The sequence below is a fragment of the Notolepis coatsorum genome (genome assembly GCF_963971535.1).
Source record: "Notolepis coatsorum genome assembly, chromosome: 4".
Taxonomy (NCBI): domain Eukaryota; kingdom Metazoa; phylum Chordata; class Actinopteri; order Aulopiformes; family Paralepididae; genus Notolepis; species Notolepis coatsorum.
Window position 1 is genome coordinate 152116073 of NC_140168.1, and position 19599 is coordinate 152135671.

At 46.6% G+C, this 19599-nt stretch overlaps 1 protein-coding gene across 1 annotated transcript in view; it reads left to right on the forward strand.

The window, feature by feature from the left end:
• The window catches only part of LOC311226734 (zinc finger E-box-binding homeobox 1-like), a gene marked incomplete at its 3' end in the record, with an annotated part of 194433 nt that overhangs the window by 115993 nt on the left and 58841 nt on the right, over positions 1-19599 (forward strand). The window contains exon 2 of the mRNA XM_084312144.1: positions 6473-6664. Coding sequence (XP_084168270.1) covers positions 6473-6664 — 192 coding nt within the window. The remainder of the gene's footprint in view (positions 1-6472; positions 6665-19599) is intronic.

Below are 19599 nucleotides of genomic sequence, written 5' to 3' on the forward strand. Positions count from 1 at the left end.
GGAAGTTCAGAGTATCGGGGAAGATACTCCAGTCCTTCTACTCAGGAGCTGTAGAGAGCATCTTGACCGGAAACATCACTGCCTGGTATGGAAACAGCACGGCACAGGACAAGAAGGCCCTACAGAGAGTGGTGCGCTCAGCCGAGTGTACCACGGGTATTGCACTACCTCCCCTGCAGGTTCTATACAACAAGAGGTGCAAATCCAGAGCCTGCAGAATAATGAAAGACCCCCACCACCCCAATAACAGCCTGTTCCAGCTGCTGAGGTCAGGCAGACGCCTGCGAACCCCAGCTACTAGGACAGAGAGGCTTAGGCTCAGCTTCTTCCCCCAGGCCATCAGAGCCTTGAACAATGAACACAGAGTGCCACAGAACACTGAACTATCCACACACAAGCACACATGAGCACACACACGACACGCACGCTGTGCACGCTCACACACTAGCAGCCACTTTAACACTTTTTTTTTTATCCACTTTTTCTCCCATTTTCTATATTTTCTCCCATCCCAATTTCGTATCATCCAATTAAACCCTCCCCTGTCACAAACGCTGTTTCTTGCCTCCCACAAGCCGGCTGCAATGTGGACTAAGTCATACATAGCACAAGTCCCCTCCGGTACTTGAGGTAACAGCAGTCGCATCTTTTCACCTGCGCAGCTCGATCTCTCAGTGGCGAGGAGTAACGCGTGGGAGGCTCACGCTGCCCCCGACACTTCCTGATTCTACTGCGCAGGCGCACCAACCGACCTGTAGGAGCCGCTGTCCACAACGCCCGATCCCCACCCATCAGTTTCCCACCCCATAATACGGCCAATGTGTATTAATACGGACGACCAGCTAAACTGAAAGCAAATGTGGAGCGCTGGGCTCGAACAGGCAAGCCCAGCGTCTCCAGATTTCGTGGCGAGCGCCTTGCCCACTACGCCACGTAGCCGCCTCAGCCACTTTAACACTTTAACATGAGCGGGCACACACTCATGCCGCACACACCCACACTTATGGCCAAAAAGAAAGGCCACTTTAAATTAGTATAAAATCAGTAACAGTGTATTGCACTACCAAAGCTACCTAGCATGTCCTATATGCTCTGTAAATAACTATGTACAGATACCGAGATGTCCCACCATGTTACCTGTTACCTGTTTATTGCACAATGTTGTTTTTATTGGATTCTATTATATGTTGTACCACTGTATTGCACATCGTTGCGGGCAAGACCACCAGCATTTCATTGTATACTTGTATGCCGTGACAAATAAAACTCTTGACTTGATTGCGGCTAGCGTACATAGCGTGCAGTTGTTGTTGGCTACGTGTGGTTAGCTGGTGAGGCACTGGTATCGTGGAATGGAGTGGAAATACTTTAATCATCACGTCATTAATTAATAGATAATTGTCATTTCCAAGATAAATTAGCTCAGATGGGAAAATACCGCCCCCTATCGTCTATCCCTGTGTAACTGCAGGCCATTCGATTATACAGGTGGAACTGTGGAGGGGGAGCCTCCTCGCTCCACTATGCTGGTGAGGGATCTGATGAACATGGAAGTGATCGCGAGTTGGAAAGCAGCCTGGAATATATATTTACAGCAGCCAATAATCAATCAATAAACGCGATCGATATGTGGAATGGCGATCAGGAATTGGAATAATCTTTTTGGAGAACATCTGATCTAAGGTAAGGAGTCTATGTTACCAGTTTTAGGATAATCAGAGCTGTATTCACTGAGATAACAGCGTGTCCCATATATGTGTGTGTGTGTGTGTGTGTGTGATGTTGAGGAAATGAGGTAATCCATTTCTCAGCTCGCTTCTATAGCGTGCATAAGTACACATATACTATCGATAATCTAGCGTTTATTTGAAAACGATTCATAAATAGGCCGACAAATGACAACGTGTCTAGTGTATTCGAGAATATTCCAATAAATGCCGTTTATGAGGGAATCTTTCTATTTTCCGGCAATTTTTTAGAAAACGATAGCTTTTCGAAATGCTATAAAAAGGATATGAACCGATTAAAAAACAATCCGTTTTGACAATGTTGACTGCAAACAAGTCATTGATAAGCGACGGGCAGATTAGACACATAGCCATAATTTAAAACATAGATTATGCGTTTTTAACGCTATCATTGAAGTGGATGATGGCACTCAAGGACATTAATCAACGTTATGGCTGGCACTGAAAGTGTTAAGGGGATGCAGACCAGAGAAATACGTTTGTCTTGTTTACATCAGGGACCCCTGATATCGCTTGCTATTTGTTCTTTACTGGTGATGGTGGCCAGGTCTAATATCTTTATCGTTATATTCATATAACACTACTTGCAACAGCTCTGCCGTAAACACTGGAAATAATCTCGGTTACTATGTCTACACGCAACCACTGAAGGATTCCCCCAAAACTTCACCCTGGACTCCGGTTTTAAATTATCACGGTTGCAGTGTTCCAAAAACCCGGTTGCGTGTGGACGAGCAGTGCAACCGCGAACATTAAATCACGGTTACATAAAACCCTGCGTTCGTGTGGACTGGGCCTTAGTGTGTGTTTGTGTGTGTGTTTGTGTGTGTTAGTTTGTGTTTATTTGTGTGTGTGTGTGTGTGCCCACTGTATATGCTATACTGTAGGTAGAGTGATGTGTGTAGGTGTGAATGTAAGGAGGGGGGGTGGAGAGAGAGCAGTGTGTGTGTGCGTGTAGTTGTGTGGGTGTGTGTGTGTGTGTGTGTGTGTGTGTGTGTGTGTGTGTGTGTGTGTGTGTGTGTGTGTGTGTGTGTGTGTGTGTGTGTGCAGGAACAGTGCTACCTGTAATACATCTCCACCACACGTTGGGATTCAGAACCGGACACACTAGGGCTGCAACTAATGACTAATTTGGTAGTCGACTAATCTGCCGATTATTTTTTCGATTAGTCGACTAATCGAAAACCAATGTAAACAACAAAAAAAAAAGGATTTTTTTTTTTTTTTTTTTTTTTTAATAAATTACCTATCTTTGTGAAAGTGGCTTCTCAGCTCTGGTCCAGCTGAAGACAGAGCAGAGGAACAGATTGGACATTGAGCATGACCTCAGAGTTGCTTGTCTACCATCACCCCAGACTTTGAGACTCTTGTCAGGACCAAACAACAACATCATAACATGATGATCCCATAGCAAATTAAAATAATGACTCATGAAACATTTGAATTTGGATCTTTAAGCCACTTTAAATGAAAATGTATTTGAAGAACAATACAGCAATCACTCATAACAAGATAAATAAATTAAATAATACAAATTAAAGTGGAAGTGTACTTTAAATAACTTTTGTTTGCTGTGTGTGAGAGGAGTCCGTGTGTGTGTGTATGTGTGTGTGTCTTACTCTGATCGCTGTGTGAGTGAGAGGAGTGTGTGTACTGTGTAATTTGTGTGTGTGTCTTACTCTGATCGCTGTGTGAGTGAGAGGTGTGTACTGTGTAATTTGTGTATGTGTGTGTGTCTTACTCTGATCGCTGTGTGTGAGTGAGAGGAGTGTGAATGTGTGTGTGTCTTACTCTGATCGCTGTGTGTGAGAGAGAGGAGTGTGAATGTGTGTGTGTCTTACTCTGATCGCTGTGTGTGAGAGAGAGGAGTGTGAATGTGTGTGTGTCTTACTCTGATCGCTGTGTGTGAGTGAGAGGAGTGTGTATGTGTGTGTCTTACTCTGATCGCTGTGTGTGAGTGAGAGGAGTGCGTGTGTAATGTATTGTGTGTCTAGTCTGATCATCATCTCCTGCAGGGGAACAATGTTTTCAATGTCCAAAATTTGCTATGGGATCATCATGTTACGATGTTGTCTGGAACCCTGAGAAGCCACTCTCACAAAGATAGGTAGTGCACAATTTTTTTTTTTTTTTTTTTTTTTTTTTATGACTAATCGACGCAACAATTTCTCGTCATCGTTTATGTCGACTAATCGTTGCAGCCCTAGGACACACACACACACTCATACACACACACACACACACACACCGCTCTCTCTCTCCCTATCCACCCCCCACCCCCCCCCCCCCCCCTCTCCTTACATTCACACCTACACACATCACTCTACCTATAGCATAGAGTGGGCACACACACACTCGCGCACACACACACACACACACACACACACACACACACACACCCACACGCACGCACGCACACATAGGGAGCTCTTTGGCTGCAGCTGTCACCTGTGAACAAACAGGCAGCTCTTACCTCCTCATTACACCTCCTCAGTGCTGCTGCAGGAGGGATCGCTCCCCTGTGGAGACCTGGCTCTCCGTGCTCTCCTTCATCACCTCACACACACATGTACATGTGCACGCGCACACACACACAAAACACACACACACATGTACACACCTTCCCATCAGCCCATGCAGACCAGTCCCAGTCTCATTCGTCAGCCAGAGCTCCCATTGAGGGGAAGTGCCCCACAGACAGAATCAGTGGGAAATAGATTCGCTCTCTGGTTGATAAACAAGTGATTATTTCTCCTCATGGCTGTAATTTGTCCTGTTTATTCTTCTTGTTTTTACGGTCTTGGGCTTTAGGTGTCGTCCTGCTGATAAACAGCCTCCTATACTCTTCACCCTCCTGCTGTTTAGAGAGAGAGAGAGAGAGAGAGAGAGAGAGAGAGAGAGAGAGAGAGAGAGAGAGAGAGAGAGAGAGAGAGAGAGAGAGAGAGAGAGAGAGAGGGAGAAGAGAGAGAGAGAGAGAGAGAAAAGAGAGAGAGTAGAAAGAGAGGGGGTAGAGAAAGAGAGTAGAGAGAGACAGAGAGGGTAGGAAGAGAGGAAAAGAAACGGAGAGAGTGAGTGTAGCACTGATGGTCATTGATGGATCGATGGAAAGATTACACCACACAATTTGGAGTAAACGATGCCATTGGTTGTGCCTGTTTCCAGGCAGTTTAAGCTTGTTGAGTTCACCTGGTCAGATGAGGAGAGGAGAGAGGGGGGGGGGGGGGGGGGGGGGGGGGGGGGGGGGGGGTCGATGGCACAATGAGGCAGAAAAAGAAAAACACAAATACTCACAACATGAACACAATACAAAGGTCTTCTCGAACCAAGTCGTCCAACACAACTGAAAACCAAAAGGCATTTGAACGCGGTTAACAGTCTGTAGTGTGGTAGTGAAAGGGTTAACCGTATGTCATGTGGCAGTGAAAGGGTTAACCTTCTGTAGTGTGGCAGTGAAAGGGTTAACATTCTGTAGTGTGGTGAAAGCGTTAACCTTCTGTAGTGTGGTAGTGAAAGGGTTAACCTTCTGTAGTGTGGTAGTGAAAGGGTTAACCTTCTGTAGTGTGGCAGTGAAAGGGTTAAAGCAAACTGAACCAATAGAGCGTACCTGGGAGGCCTCTTCTTTAACGAGGTGACCCAGGTGCGGCCGAGGCCTCGTTGTTCACTCTGGCACTGAGCCACTCGTCTCACCGACCTAGACAAGTGTCTCTCTATTAACTCTTTATTTACTTTAATTTCACTGTATATTTTTAAGTCAATCAAAATGTGAATTGGGAGAATTTAAAAAAAGTTTAAGAAAATAGACCTTTTTGAATGAAACGACATCATGACAGCTGTACATGATAATGACAGAAAAAAAACACATAACATTGTAATTTGTACTGGAAAACAAAATACCATCAAATACCATTATACCGTCAAAAGGAAGAGAAATATGGCATATTGCCTTGACACAACTCACATCTTCACTACTGATCCTAGACCAGCACTTATTGGCAGTGGTGGAAAGTAACTAAGTATTTGTACTCAAATACTCACAATGAATGGAAGTGGACACGGCCGGTTAGCCTAGGCATTGTCCAACTAACCCTCTCCCGAAGGCTAACCGGCCATGTCCGCTTCCATTCATTGCGCTAAGCTAGGCTAACATGCAGCCAGATAGCTTTCTACTAGGGATGTTTGATATTGGCTTTTTTACCGATACCGGGATATACCGATATTGTCCAACTCTTAATTTCAGATACCGATATCAACCGATACCGATATATGCAGGGTTTCTCCCGCCAAAAAACGGAATAATTTCAGGTAATTAACATTACATATCTCTTGTCGTGTAATTAACACAACATTATACATACTTTGACAATAAATTAAATAATAATTTGTTCTTACTTGCTTGCCTGGGTAAATAAAGGTTAAATAAATGTAAAATAATTTTTATGCCAATATCGGCCGATAATATCGGTAGGATAATATCGGACATCCCTACTTTCTACTGAACGCACAGAGAGGAAACTGGTATCTATATTCTTGTCTCTCTCTGGAGAAGACGGTAAGCTAATTTCCCAAAATGTTGGCATGTTCCTTTAATAAGTCTCGACGACATTGAAAACGAGGGTGACCTCGATGGTCCTTTTGGAGAATAAATAAAAGGTTTGAATATGAATCCGTATTTCAGTCAGACCTCTCATAGGCCGCCTCTCTCTCTCTCTCTCTCTCTTCCGCAGTAACAAGCTTCAACAATGGCTTGGAGGCCGGCAGCTCGGACTCCGACGACGAGGACAAGCTACACATCGTGGAGGAGGACAGCCTGCAGGAGCCCGAGGCCACGGGGGCCGACGGGGACAGAGCCACGCCAGAGGAGGACGCGCCGGAGGAGGACACCGCGGTATTACCCCACAACGGCACCTGGAATGGAGGTGAGGCGACGACAGGACACTCGATAATAAATTCTGTGGCACTTTTAATTCAATTAGCACATCCCTCTGAGACAGGGCTTGACATTAACATTTTTGGTTCACCAGCCACTGTGGCTTAGTGGTTTTCCAAAGTCACTACTAGTAGCCACTCAGCATTTTCACCAGCCAAAAAATCACACACACACTCCAAATATCCACTTAGTTTTTGTAGTGTAAAGTTTGGCTACTTGAGACAGACTGTCGTTACACGCGATGCAAGTAAGTGTGCAGTGCGTCGAGAAAGAGAGAGAGACTGTCATTATGCACGACGCAAGTAAGCGTGCAGTGCGTCGAGAAAGAGAGAGAGACTGTCATTATGCACGACGCAAGTAAGCGTGCAGTGCGTTGAGAGAGAGACTGTCATTACACTAGTGATGTGACGTTTGAAGCGAGGCTTCGGAGCTTGTGTCGAGCAATCCAGCTTTTTTTATGTGGAGCCTGTATCGAAGCGCGTATCAGGTGACGTACTGATGACGTCCGAAGCCTCGGTCGGGGGTGTACCGCCCCCGAAGCCCCACTTCGCGTCACTGATTCAGGAAATGGCTTCGGGGTTGGTTCCCAACGCGTCTCCAACACGGGATCATCCCTATGTTCCCCGGAACATCCCCGCAACACAAGTGTCGACATAGGAATTCATTACGAGTTTCTTTGCGTTGGAGAAGCCCGTGGAGTACTGGGAAAGACAAATAAATGTGTATCCTAATAATCCCAACATATATATAACAGATGGTAGCGCGAGGCACTGTCAGTCACGATGGACTTCAAGCGTTGTGAAGTGACTGGCGAGTAGCGGTACTGCGAGTTAAACTCACTCCACTTAAAAAGACACACTTTACACGTCATGAAGAGTGAATTCACCTTGGTGTAGCGGTCTGTGCTGTCACCTGTCGCCCGTGTCACGGCAGACCCGGGTTCTAAACTCCCTCGGGGCATCGAAGACAGTTAAACACAACGCAAAAAAGGTGATCATATGATATCATCTCCGTTACATATAAACTTGCTGTAATGTCTAACTTGCTGTGCCTAATCTGATCACATCTGTATGATCCAAATGCAGGATGGCATGTCGATTTTGAGTTGCTTTTTCTGAATAAAAATGAATGAAGCAAGCACTTGTCCCTGACATCATTCTGTTAGAAAAACACACTATATTAAATTATAGAATGTTGTAGTAACACAAGCACTTTCTCCTCTGTCCCTGCCATCATTCTGTTAGAAAAACAGACACATTATTATTTGTTTATTGGCATCATCATCACTCTGCCTGTTCTACATTTATTGTCCACTTGATGGCACAGTAGAGCAAATACACCATGAAGCTTCAACACATGTGTGGTACTATTGGATGGAAAGCCTCAATGCTTCATGAAGCTTCATCTCGCCATCACTACATTACACGCAACGCAAGTGAGAGAGAGAGAGACTCTTCACTGCGACAACTCTAAAACGGTGACGTTGCACGGTCTACCCAAGACCCAAGAGAGGTAAGAGTGACGGAGAGTTACACGCCACTGCCAAATTCTACCCGCATTTGGCGGGTGTTAATGTCAAGCCCTGCTCTGAGAAACATATTAGATAGTATACAGGTGTATCAAGACCAGGACTGGGGGCCTGAGATGCAGGCGGACACTGTAGTAATATAGAAGATGTGTTTATTTCAAAAACAGGGGAAGGTTGTGTGGGAATATTTTCAGGCTTGAGAATATTCAGTTGACTTTGTGCTTATGTCATATACTATATTATTTAATTGGGAACATTGACTTAAGTTAAAGGTTATTGGTAAATAGTATTAAGGTACAATCATTATCATATATATTTGGGGACATTGTATAGGTGAGTTTCCTTTTGAATAGAACACAGAGTGGCTTTTAGGCCAAGGTTAAAGGGGCCCTTGTCTCCTGAAAGGTGGCTGGTCAGTCCAGGGTCGGACACCTGTGCATTTTCTTGTTACGTGACTCTACACATCCCTGAGGACCCTGTCCGAACTGGATCGTATGGGAGAGGGCACAGGTGTCTCACATTGGATTGGTCAGCAAGCAAAGACACCCTACGTCAGACGAGTATATCAGACCATAGAATAGAGGGAACAAGGAAGCTTCTTTTCCACTCTGCTACTCTGCATTGCTGTCAAAAAGCCTGTTGTGATCCATGGACCACCCGATGATTAATGTAATTATTATTTCTGATTGTTCAATAAATGCAAGACATATTGATTGAACTCCAGTGTCTAACATTCTACATCCTTCTGTCTTGATTCGAGGAGTAAACAAAACTACCCACAGTTGGAGGTGGTAAGTCTGTGTCAGAGAAGGCAGGCAGGCAGGCAGTGGTGATCCTGACACAGAAGAAACACAAAAATGAACGAAGCACAAAAACACAGGAAAACTGACAAAAAAGTAGAGTCATATTTCTAAAGAGAGGCCTGAAACGTCTCTACCAAGTAGCTGCATTAACGATCTAATAAAGAGTGACTGAAGAACCGGGGTAGACTGCAGGGCTGATGAGAAGATGGCTGACAGGTGTGGTTGTTGAGCAGGTGAGAGGAATGAGCTGATTGTCAGGAAGCTGCCCATATATGGTCTGCAGGAAGCTGCTCCCCTCAGCTAACATACAGACAGGGACAGACAGGTGAGAAACAGGGGTAGGGGAGACACAGGAGCCACTGGATCGTGACACAGGTGCATCTCAATAAATTAGAATATCAACGAAAAAGTTCATTTATTTCAGTAATTCAATTCAAAAAGTGAAAATCATATATTATAGATTCATTACATGCAGAGAGAAATATGTCAGTCCTTTATTTCTTTACATTTTGATGATTATGATGCGTCGGTTAGCCTATAGGCATTGTCCAACTACCACCTCTCCCGAAGGCTAACCGGCACTGTCCGCTTCCATTCATTGTGCTAAGCTAGGCTAACGTGCAGCCAGATAGCTTTCTACTGAACGCACAGAGAGGAAACTGGTATCTATCTTCTTGTCTCTCTCTGGAGAAGACGATAAGCTAATTTCCCAAAATGTTGGCGTGTTCCTTTAAGAACATGGGCTACGTGGGTAATCACAAAAAGAGCCTAATTGCAGCTGGAATGTATTCTATGATTTTCCAGCTGCACATATAGTACATGTATGTAGGTACATTATGTATACAGTAGGTATGTAGGTACAGTATGTATACAGTGGTGTATGTAGGTACAGTATGTATACAGTAGGTATGTAGGTACATACAGTGGTGTATGTATGTACAGTATGTATACAGTATGTATGTAGGTACAGTATGAATGAATGAATGAATGAAAACTTTATTTAACAGATTGCAGAATGGGTACAATACAGTACGGCTCAATACACACAATTGTTAAGGGGATGCAGACCTGAGAAAGACATTTGTCTTGTTTCCATCAGGGTCCCCCATTTTCAATTCATATAGACATTTATGACATACACAACATACATGACATTTATGGCATAGGGACATATAGGTATTTAGTACTGATACATTTGTGACATAAACGGTATTCAAATATACAGTACTGTTACCCCTAGATCCTGACAGAGTATATACATATGATGGGGAGGGGACTGTACATTAGGAGGGGGTGGGTGGGTGGGAGATAAATATACATACAGCGGGGAGGGAATATATACATGCGGTGGGGAGGAGACTGTCTATTAGGAGGTGGTGGGGGTTTTGGGCATTTACGGTGGCCAGTTTCGAATTGCAGCCTCCCGTAGGTGCTCTTTAAGAGCGGTTTTGAATGTGGGTAGGGATTCACATTCCTTTACAGCTTTGGGTAGGGCATTCCACATTGATGTGGCATAATTGCGAAACGTGTTTAGTCCCTTGTTTGAGCCGAATCTGGGTTTAACATGATTTGTTGAGCTTCCTCTGGTGTAGTGGTTGTGGTATGCACTGACCTTTGGGAAGTATTTTGACATGTACATGGGTACCTTAGTCGTATAGTGTATCTTGTAGACCAGGCCCATTGCAAGTTGCTGTACTCTGTCGTCTACTCTAAGCCATCCTAGGTTGTCAAAGTGGGCAGGGGTGAGGTGGGTTCTGGGGTTCAGGTCAAGTAGTAGTCTGACCAGTTTGTTTTGTGATGTTTGTAATTTTGTTTTAAGCGCCTTTGAGGTGCTTTGGTACCATGAGGTGCACACATAGTCGTAGTACCCTTGAATGAGTGTTCCTGCCAGAGTCTTCAGGGTATTCTTGTTTACCAGAGAGGAGATCCGGTACAATAATCTAGTTCGTTGGTTGACTTTTTTTATTACATTTGATGCCATTTTGTCACAGGAAAGATTTGCCTCTAGGATGGAACCCAGGTAGGTAATTTCGTCTTTCCTTGTGACAATATTGTCACCCACTGTAACTGAGAAGCCGTCGGTCTTGCTGAGTTTGTTATTTGAACCGAAGAGAATGGACTCTGTTTTGCCCATGTGTAATGATAGTTTGTTATCAGCGAGCCATATGCAGATTTTGCCTAGTTCCGAGCTGAGGGTTTTTTCAACCTGCAACTTGTTCTTGTCAGAGACCAGCAGGGCTGAGTTGTCCGCAAACAGGAACAAGTTGCAGTCACAGGCTGACGACATGTCATTTGCATAAATTACGAAGAGTAGCGGTCCTAGTATGCTTCCTTGTGGAACACCACAGCTCACTGAGGGGGGGGGATAGAGTACCGTTTACCTCTACCATCTGTTCTCTCCCCTCCAGGTAGGATTGCATCCAGCTCACTGATAAGCTATCAAAACCAATTGCTTTTAGCTTGTCAATCAGAATGGAGTGATTGACAGTGTCGAAGGCCTTTTGTAGGTCCAGCATGACCATGCCGCAGTATTTGCCCGCGTCCACCTTTTGTTTGATGTGGTCGTTCAAATAGAGGAGGCATGTGTCAGTGGAGTGGGACGTTCTGAAGCCAGATTGGAATTCGTAGATTAGATTTTTTCCCGCCAGGTACTTTGCGACCTGTTCGTAGACTATTTTCTCCATGACTTTCGAGATGGAGGTAAGAATAGAAACAGGGCGGTAGTTGCCTGGGTCTAATTTGCTGCCCTTTTTGTGCAGAGGGGTCACTCTCGCAATTTTGAAGTCCTTGGGGACGTGTCCCTGTTTTATAGAGAGGTTTATTATGTGTGTGATGACTGGGGTGATGGCGGCTGCTGCGTCTCTGAGGAATTTGGAGGGGATGTTGTCATGGCCAGTGGCCTTGTTAGGTTGGAGGGCGCTCAATTTTTTGAGTACCTCATGGGTTGTTACCATTTCATGGGTTGTTACCATTTCATGTTTGAAGTCGTCTTTGTGGACCCCTAGGTTTTTGTAGTATGCTACTATGTGTTCTACACCATAATGCCCTGAGTGGGAGGGTAGTTTGTTTACCAGTGTTGTGGCTATGTTTGTGAAGAAGATGTACATTTACATTTACATTTAGTCATTTAGCTGACGCTTTTATCCAAAGCGACTTACAAGTTCTGTGCGACAAGACAGCAAGAAGGGTATAACTCTATCAGCTGAGTAACAATGTTCATCAAAGTGTTGCGTGTTACAGTGTAGGTTAGTTTATTAGGACAAGTGCATGACAGGAAGGTTAGTCGGGGTTAGATATTTATTTTTATTTTTTTATCATCATTTCAGATAATGGTTGAAGAAGTGAGTCTTTAGTCGACGGCGAAAGATTGGACGGGATTCGGCTGTCCTAACTGGGATGGGTAGTTCATTCCACCATTGTGGGGCAATGACTGAGAATAGGTGGCTTCTCTTTGATCACCCTCCGGGAGCTTGGATAGGAGTAGATCTGAGGCGGCCAGAAGATGCAGAGCGTAGGGGTCTTGAGGGTGTGTAGTTAGAGACCATTGACCGGAGGTAGGCGGGAGCGGTTCCCTTTGCCGCACGGTATGCTAGGTCGAGGGCCTTGAAGCGGATACGTGCAGCAATGGGGAGCCAGTGCAGGTCCCTAAGAAGTGGGGTGACATGGGCCGACTTCGGTAGGTTTGAGATCAGGCGGGCCGCTGCGTTTTGAATGAGTTGAAGAGGCTTGGTGGCAGTGGCCGGGAGGCCAGCTAGCAGTGCCTTGCAGTAGTCGAGGCGGGAGATGACTGTTGATTGGACGAGGAGTTGGGTGGCTTCTTTTGTCAGGAAGGGGCGTATCCTTCTGACGTTGCTCAGGAGGAATCTGCAGGTTCTGGTTGTCGCTGCGATGTGAGCAGAGAAGTTCAACTGGTCGTCGAGGACAACACCAAGGTTCTTGGCGGTCGGCGACGCGGTCACAGCTGCATTCTCGACTGTGATGGAGAGGTCGGTCAGGGGGGAGGATTTGGCCGGCAGGTGGAGCAATTCTGTTTTGCTTAGGTTCAGTTTGAGGTGGTTGGTCGTCATCCAGGCGGAGATGTCGGACAGACAGGCCGAGATCCGCTCAGAGACGTGGATATCTGAGGGAGGGAAGGAGAGGAAGAGTTGAGTATCATCGGCATAACAATGATATGAGAAGCCATGAGACGTGATAATGTTACCCAGTGATTTAGTGTAGAGGGAGAAGAGAAGGGGTCCTAGGACCGAGCCCTGGGGGACACCCGTCCGGAGGGGGCGGGTGGTCGACAGAGTCCCTCTCCATGACACTTGGTAGGAGCGGTCATTGAGGTATGATGTCAGCCATGTCAGCGCAGATCCAGCCACTCCCATTCCTGCGAGGGCCGCGAGGAGTATCTGATGGTTGACTGTGTCGAAGGCTGCAGATAGATCTAGGAGAATCAGGACAGAGGAGAGGCCTTTCGCTTTTGCTAAGTGAAGTGCCTCTGTGACCGCAATGAGGGCCGTTTCTGTGGAGTGGCCAGTCCGGAAGCCAGACTGATTGGGGTCTAGGAGGTCATTCTGTAAGAGATAAGCAGTAAGTTGGTTGGATACAGCACGTTCAAGTGTTTTAGAAAGGAAGGAAAGAAGAGAGACAGGACGATAGTTGGCTATGACGGTGGGGTTCAGGGTTGGTTTTTTTATGAGGGGCGTGACTCTGGCTTGTTTTAGGGAGGTGGGGACCACCCCCGAGTTGAGTGAGGAGTTGATGGTTGCAGTTAGGAATGGGAGGATGTCCGGTGCTATGGTCTGGAGGAGTGGGGAGGGTAGCTGGTCCAGCTGGCATGTAGTCGGACGGTTCGACGTTACCAGTGTCAGGGTCTCGGCTTCTGTAATGGGAGAGAAAGATGACAGAGTGAAGGATGAGGTTCTCGATTCAGCGTTTGGAATGGGTGGGGGTTGGGAGAAGGAGCTGCGGATGTTCTCCACTTTTTCCTCAAAGAAGATCGCAAAGTCTTCGGCAGAAAAAGATGAGGGAGGAGGAGGTGGGGGGGGAGTGAGGAGGGAGGACATGGTAGCATGTTTAAGTAATTGGCTACATCCAGCTTGTCTGTGATGAGCGTGTTGTCCGTCTTTATGTTTATGTTTGAGAATCTGATTTTAAGTTTTTTACTGCAGCCTAGTTGATTATTGAGTAATTTCCAAAGTTCGCGGGGTTTGTTTTTGTTTTCCTCAGTTTTGTCGTTGATGAAATTTCTTTTTGCGGTTTTGATCATGGTGTTTACAGTACGTCATTTCTTAGTCTGTTTCTTTGAATTTTTAGTTCAACCACGTGGGCTTGGAGTTCACTGTTTGAGCTTTTGGAAAGCTTTGTCTGACTTTTATGAAGTTCAGAGCATTTTTTGTCTCTGGTTTTCATAGCGGCCAGTATTTCAGTGTGCATCCATGGCTCAGCGCGATTTTTAACCCTGGTGGTTCTTATGGGTGCCATGTTGTTGAGTATTGCTGTGAATTTGGTTTTGAATCCAAGCCATGTTTCTTCAACCTGTGTACCATTGAGCTCATCTGACCAGTCCAAGCTCCCCAGTTCTAGGTTAAAGGCCTCTCTAGAGTAAGTTTTGAGGTCTCTAGATGTGACTGTTTTGCGACAGCCGGCCTTCTGTTTTAGCTTTTTGCGGGTACAGAAAATCATATAATGATCACTTAACCCGCATGCTATCACCCCTTTATTGGAGATCATGGACTTGTCAGAGGTCAAAATGAGGTCAATGGTGGTTTGTGTCGAATCACATACCCTTGTGGGTTGGGTGATTAGCTGGCTGAAACCGTGCAGATCAGAAAATCTACTGAAGGCCTTGAAGACGGGTGCTGCTTTACGCAGCATATCCGTGTTCCAGTCCCCAATAAGAATTTTTTCTACCCCCTCCACCCCAGCTAAACACCCATCAAGTGTGTCATAAAAGCCACTCTGTTCTGGCGGTCTATAGATTGTGCCTACTAGTACTGGTTTCGCCCTGTCTAATAAGATTTCAATCCAAACAGTTTCAATTTCGTCATGGTTAAGGTCAGTACGGTTGATGTATTTGGTATCTTTGTGTATATACACACAGACACCACCTCCATACTGGTTTCTATCCCTCCTGACTATTGAGTAGTTTACAATTTCAATCTCTGGATCCTGTACAGATGAGTCTAATTTTGTTTCTGTGAAACACAATATGTTAGCCTTACCGTTTAAAAACAACTGTTTGATTTCAGCCAGTTTAGGTCTCAGGCTGTTTGTATTAAGGTGGAATATATGAAGTCCATTTTTGCTGGTAATCTGATTGATGTCGTCACACTGGAGGTAACTCTGTTCATTTGTGTCCTGTCCTGTGGTGGGGGGAGGGGGGTGTTGTTGTAGTTTGTGCCGTGAGTACGGAGGGGGGGAGGGGGTGATCCTTTGTCCTTTGCTGGAGTCTGTATTCCTCTGTGTGAAAGCCCGTGATGTGGGGGGGGGGGGGGGGCTGGTTGTTTACAGATGTGTCTGTTAGTACTCCATTGTGGGGGAGAGGGGGTGCCTTTTGTCCTGGCCCCGGCCCGGGTAGTCTAGCTGGCATGGCGGGGCCAGCCGAGCTAACCGTCGGGTCCTTGGTGATCTCGACGTCCCGCGCCGCTCTCCCTCTCGCCTCGTCTGCTGGGGCTTCGGTGAGGGTATGTCGCCGCTTGCTGGTCGGCTGGTGCAACTGCTGGCTGAAGCGTCAGTTGCGTGGATGCTGTTGATCTCGACGGCCGGCGCCGGTGTGAGGAGCGATGCCTCGCTGTTTTGTCCCTGCGACGTGCTGGGCGCCTCGGTTGTGAACCCCGGTTCCTTCCCTCTCGCTGTGGCCTCTCGTGGGTTCTTTTGCAGAGGTGGTAGAGGAGGAATGTTGCCGTTGATCATGTCGTTAGCCGCCGTCTGTGTGGGTAGCAGTTGATCTGTTGTGCTGGCGAAGCTGGCTGCCGCTTCTTGGGTCAGCAGATCTAACTGTAGTCTCTGGTTCCGTGTCATTACGGGACCAGGGTTCTGGTGTATGTCACCCGACATGAGCAGATATAATAAAAACATTGATCTCTTATTACACTTGAAGGGCGGTTAGGTGGCGTAGCGGAGAATGCGTTCGTCACCAGCCCCGGAGCTGTGAGCTGGATTCGCCTGTTCGAGTCCAGCTCACAGCTCCGGGGTTGTCACCAGCTTGGCTGGCCGTTCACACTAATACAATTGGCTGTATTAGAGGGTGGGAGAAGCTGGCGGGGTGGGTCCGGGTCGTAAACAGCGACTCCTACAGTTCGGTCGGGGCGCCTGCTAAGCGCGGATAGGACCTGAGGGGGATAGTGTGATCCTCCCACACGCTACGCCCTCTCAATGAGAATCTGCGCTGCCAGGTGAAAAGAAGCGGTGATTGGCTGGACGTGTGTCGGAGGAAGCACGTGGTAGTCTCCACTCTCCCAGATGATCTGACTGTGGGGGGTAAGTGCGCAGCGACCAGGAAGGGATTGGGAATTGGCATACGACTAACATTGGGATGGGAGAAAATCGGAGGAAAAATGGAGGGGGAAAAAGATCAATAAAAAATTACACTTGCCTGTCGGGGGTAATTTCTTTCGTTCCGGATTCGCAGTAAGTACTGTGTGGATAGTCATGGCTCTGAAGGCTGGATGTTTCCTCTCCATGCCAAGTAGAAGTCGCAATGGGACTGCTGATTTGCGTTTTCGCTACCCTCCACTTCTGTCTGGAGTTGTTGCTTGAATTGTGAATTCAGGTACAAGTCCATAATCCACAGGAGGGAAAGTAGAAAATGCGCAAAATACTTTTTTGTTGTTGATCTGTTGCGTTGGTTACGGGAGCTGGGTAAAATGCGACCGTCCATGTTCCGGAAGGTGAGAAAAAGTAGGTATGTAGGTACAGTATGTATACAGTGGCGTATGTATATGTACAGTATGTATACAGTGGTGTATGTAGGTACAGTATGTATACAGTAGGTATGTAGGTACAGTATGTATACAGTGGCATATGTATGTACAGTATGTATACAGTAGGTATGTAGGTACAGTATGTATACAGTGGCGTATGTATGTACAGTATGTATACAGTAGGTATGCAGAGAATGGCTGTTGTCCTCCAGTATCCGTTTCATTGTATTACACATTACACGCTTCTCTGCATAGATCCAGAGGTACAGAGACAAGGCAGAAGGTCAGATCACTTTGGATAGTACCCTCTTTCAGGACCCTGCATGTAGCGGAGAGTGGGGCCGGTCTGGTCACTAGTATATTTAGCATCGCATAGCCTATGTTCTGTCATATATGTGTCTCATAAAGCTGTGTGAGGGGCAGCGACTCCTCTCCCAGCAGAAGCAAACAGCCTGGACTAGCGGTGATATATGGCTAGTAGGCTAAAGGCTCAAATAAAGACTGCCAGAGGCTCAGAGGCTGCTAAAGGCTACTAAAAGGATTTAGCATCACCAATTGTCCCACAGCCCTATGTTCCCACAGCCCTATGGTCCCACAGCCCTATGTTCCCACAGCCCTACAGTATGTTCCCACAGCCCTATGTTCCCACAGCCCTATGGTCCCACAGCCCTATGTTCCCACAGCCCTACAGTATGTTCCCACAGCCCTATGGTCCCACAGCCCTATGTTCCCACAGCCCTACAGTATGTTCCCACAGCCCTATGGTCCCACAGCCCTATGTTCCCACAGCCCTATGTTCCCACAGCCCTATGGTCCCACAGCCCTATGTTCCCACAGCCCTATCTTCCCACAGCCCTATCTTCCCACAGCCCTACTGTATGTTCCCACAGCCCTATGGTCCCACAGCCCTATGTTCCCACAGCCCTATGTTCCCACAGCCCTATGTTCCCACAGCCCTACAGTATGTTCCCACAGCCATATGGTCCCACAGCCCTATGTTCCCACAGCCCTTCAGTATGTTCCCACAGCCCTATGGTCCCACAGCCCTATGTTCCCACAGCCCTATGTTCCCACAGCCCTATGTTCCCAGGCACATGTAGCTACTATGTAGAGGCCCAAGGCTTACTTCTATGTGACAGACTATAAAAACATAAACAAACATAAGACTTAAAAAAAGAAAAAGAAATATATAATAATAACAATAAATAATCAGAACCCTCCCTAATCAACCACCCCCCCAGAATAACCCTCCTCCCCACCCCCCATGAGACACCCCGTCTCCACCCCCTGAACCCCCACTCCCCCAGCTGATTATATCTTTCAGCGTTCACATTTACAATTGCGGTTCACATTATAGGCTCTTGGTGAGGTCCATCGGTGTTTCTCTCTCATCTGTAGTGATGTCATGTACTGCACAGGTAGCACAGGGGTGAATGGACAGAGCTCCATGGTACTGATGTACTGTACTTTTCACCGTCGACTAAAGACACACTTCTTCAACCATTATCTGAAATGAGAAATTTTTTTAAATACTAATAATAATTCTAACCCTAACTAACCTTACTGTGCACTGTACACATGTCCTTATACTAACCTACACTGTAACACTCACTTTTATGAACATTGTTACTCAGCTGATAGAGTTGTGCCCTTCCTGATGACTTGTCGTACAGAACTTCGCTTTGGATAAAAGCGTCCAGCTAAATGACAAAATGTAAATGTACTGCACATGTACAGTAGCACAGCGGTGAGTTAGCCGGTTAGGAACACAAGTGGTTTCACTGGGCGAGTTGATGAGCTGTACGTCGGGGGACGACATATCACACAGGAGGACGTCGTCATGACGGCCAGCACTTTCATGCATCGTTTGCAACGTTTGTCGGTGCACACTGTCCTCTCTCTCTCTCTCTCTCTCTCTCTCTCTCTCTCTCTCTCTCTCTCTCTCTCTCTCTCTCTCTCTCTCTCTCTCTCTCTCTCTCTCTCTCTCTTTCGCTCTCTCTCTCGCTCACTCTGTGGCTCTCTCTCTCTCTCTCGCTCTCTCGCTCTCTCTCTCACTCTGTCTCTCTGTCTCACTCACTCTCTCTGTCCTCTCTCTCTCTGTCCGTCTCCCAGCCTCACATTTTCTTCTCATGCTCTTCCATTTGTTCTCTTCTGTTATGAATACATCCCTCTCTCTTTCTCCCTCCCTCCCTCTTTGTCATCCACTCTCTCTCTCTCTCTCTCTCTCTCTCTCTCTCTCTCTCTCTCTCTCTCTCTCTCTCTCTCTCTCTCTCATTCTTGAACTGAATATGTCATACTGCATCGGTCTCTGTGGGTATATTCCGCTGACTCGCGCTGCCAGCTTATTTATACAAACTCAAAACGCAAAACGCTCATTTGTTAAGTGGGTGTGGCTGTGTGTGTGGCTGTGTGTGTGCGCGTGTGTGGCTGTGTGTGTGCGCATGTATGGCTGTGGCTGTGTCTGCACGTATGTGTGTGTGTGTGCGCTGCATTAGTCTGTTGCTCAGATCAGGAGTGCATTTTATTTTTTATTTTTTTGCAGGCCGCTTGTCACTCGAGGCCTTTTGGAGGCCCCTCGTCACTAGAGGCCTTTTGGAGGCCCCTCGTCACTAGAGGCCTTTTGGAGGCCCCTCGTCACTAGAGGCCTTTTGGAGGCCCCTCGTCACTAGAGGCCTTTTGGAGG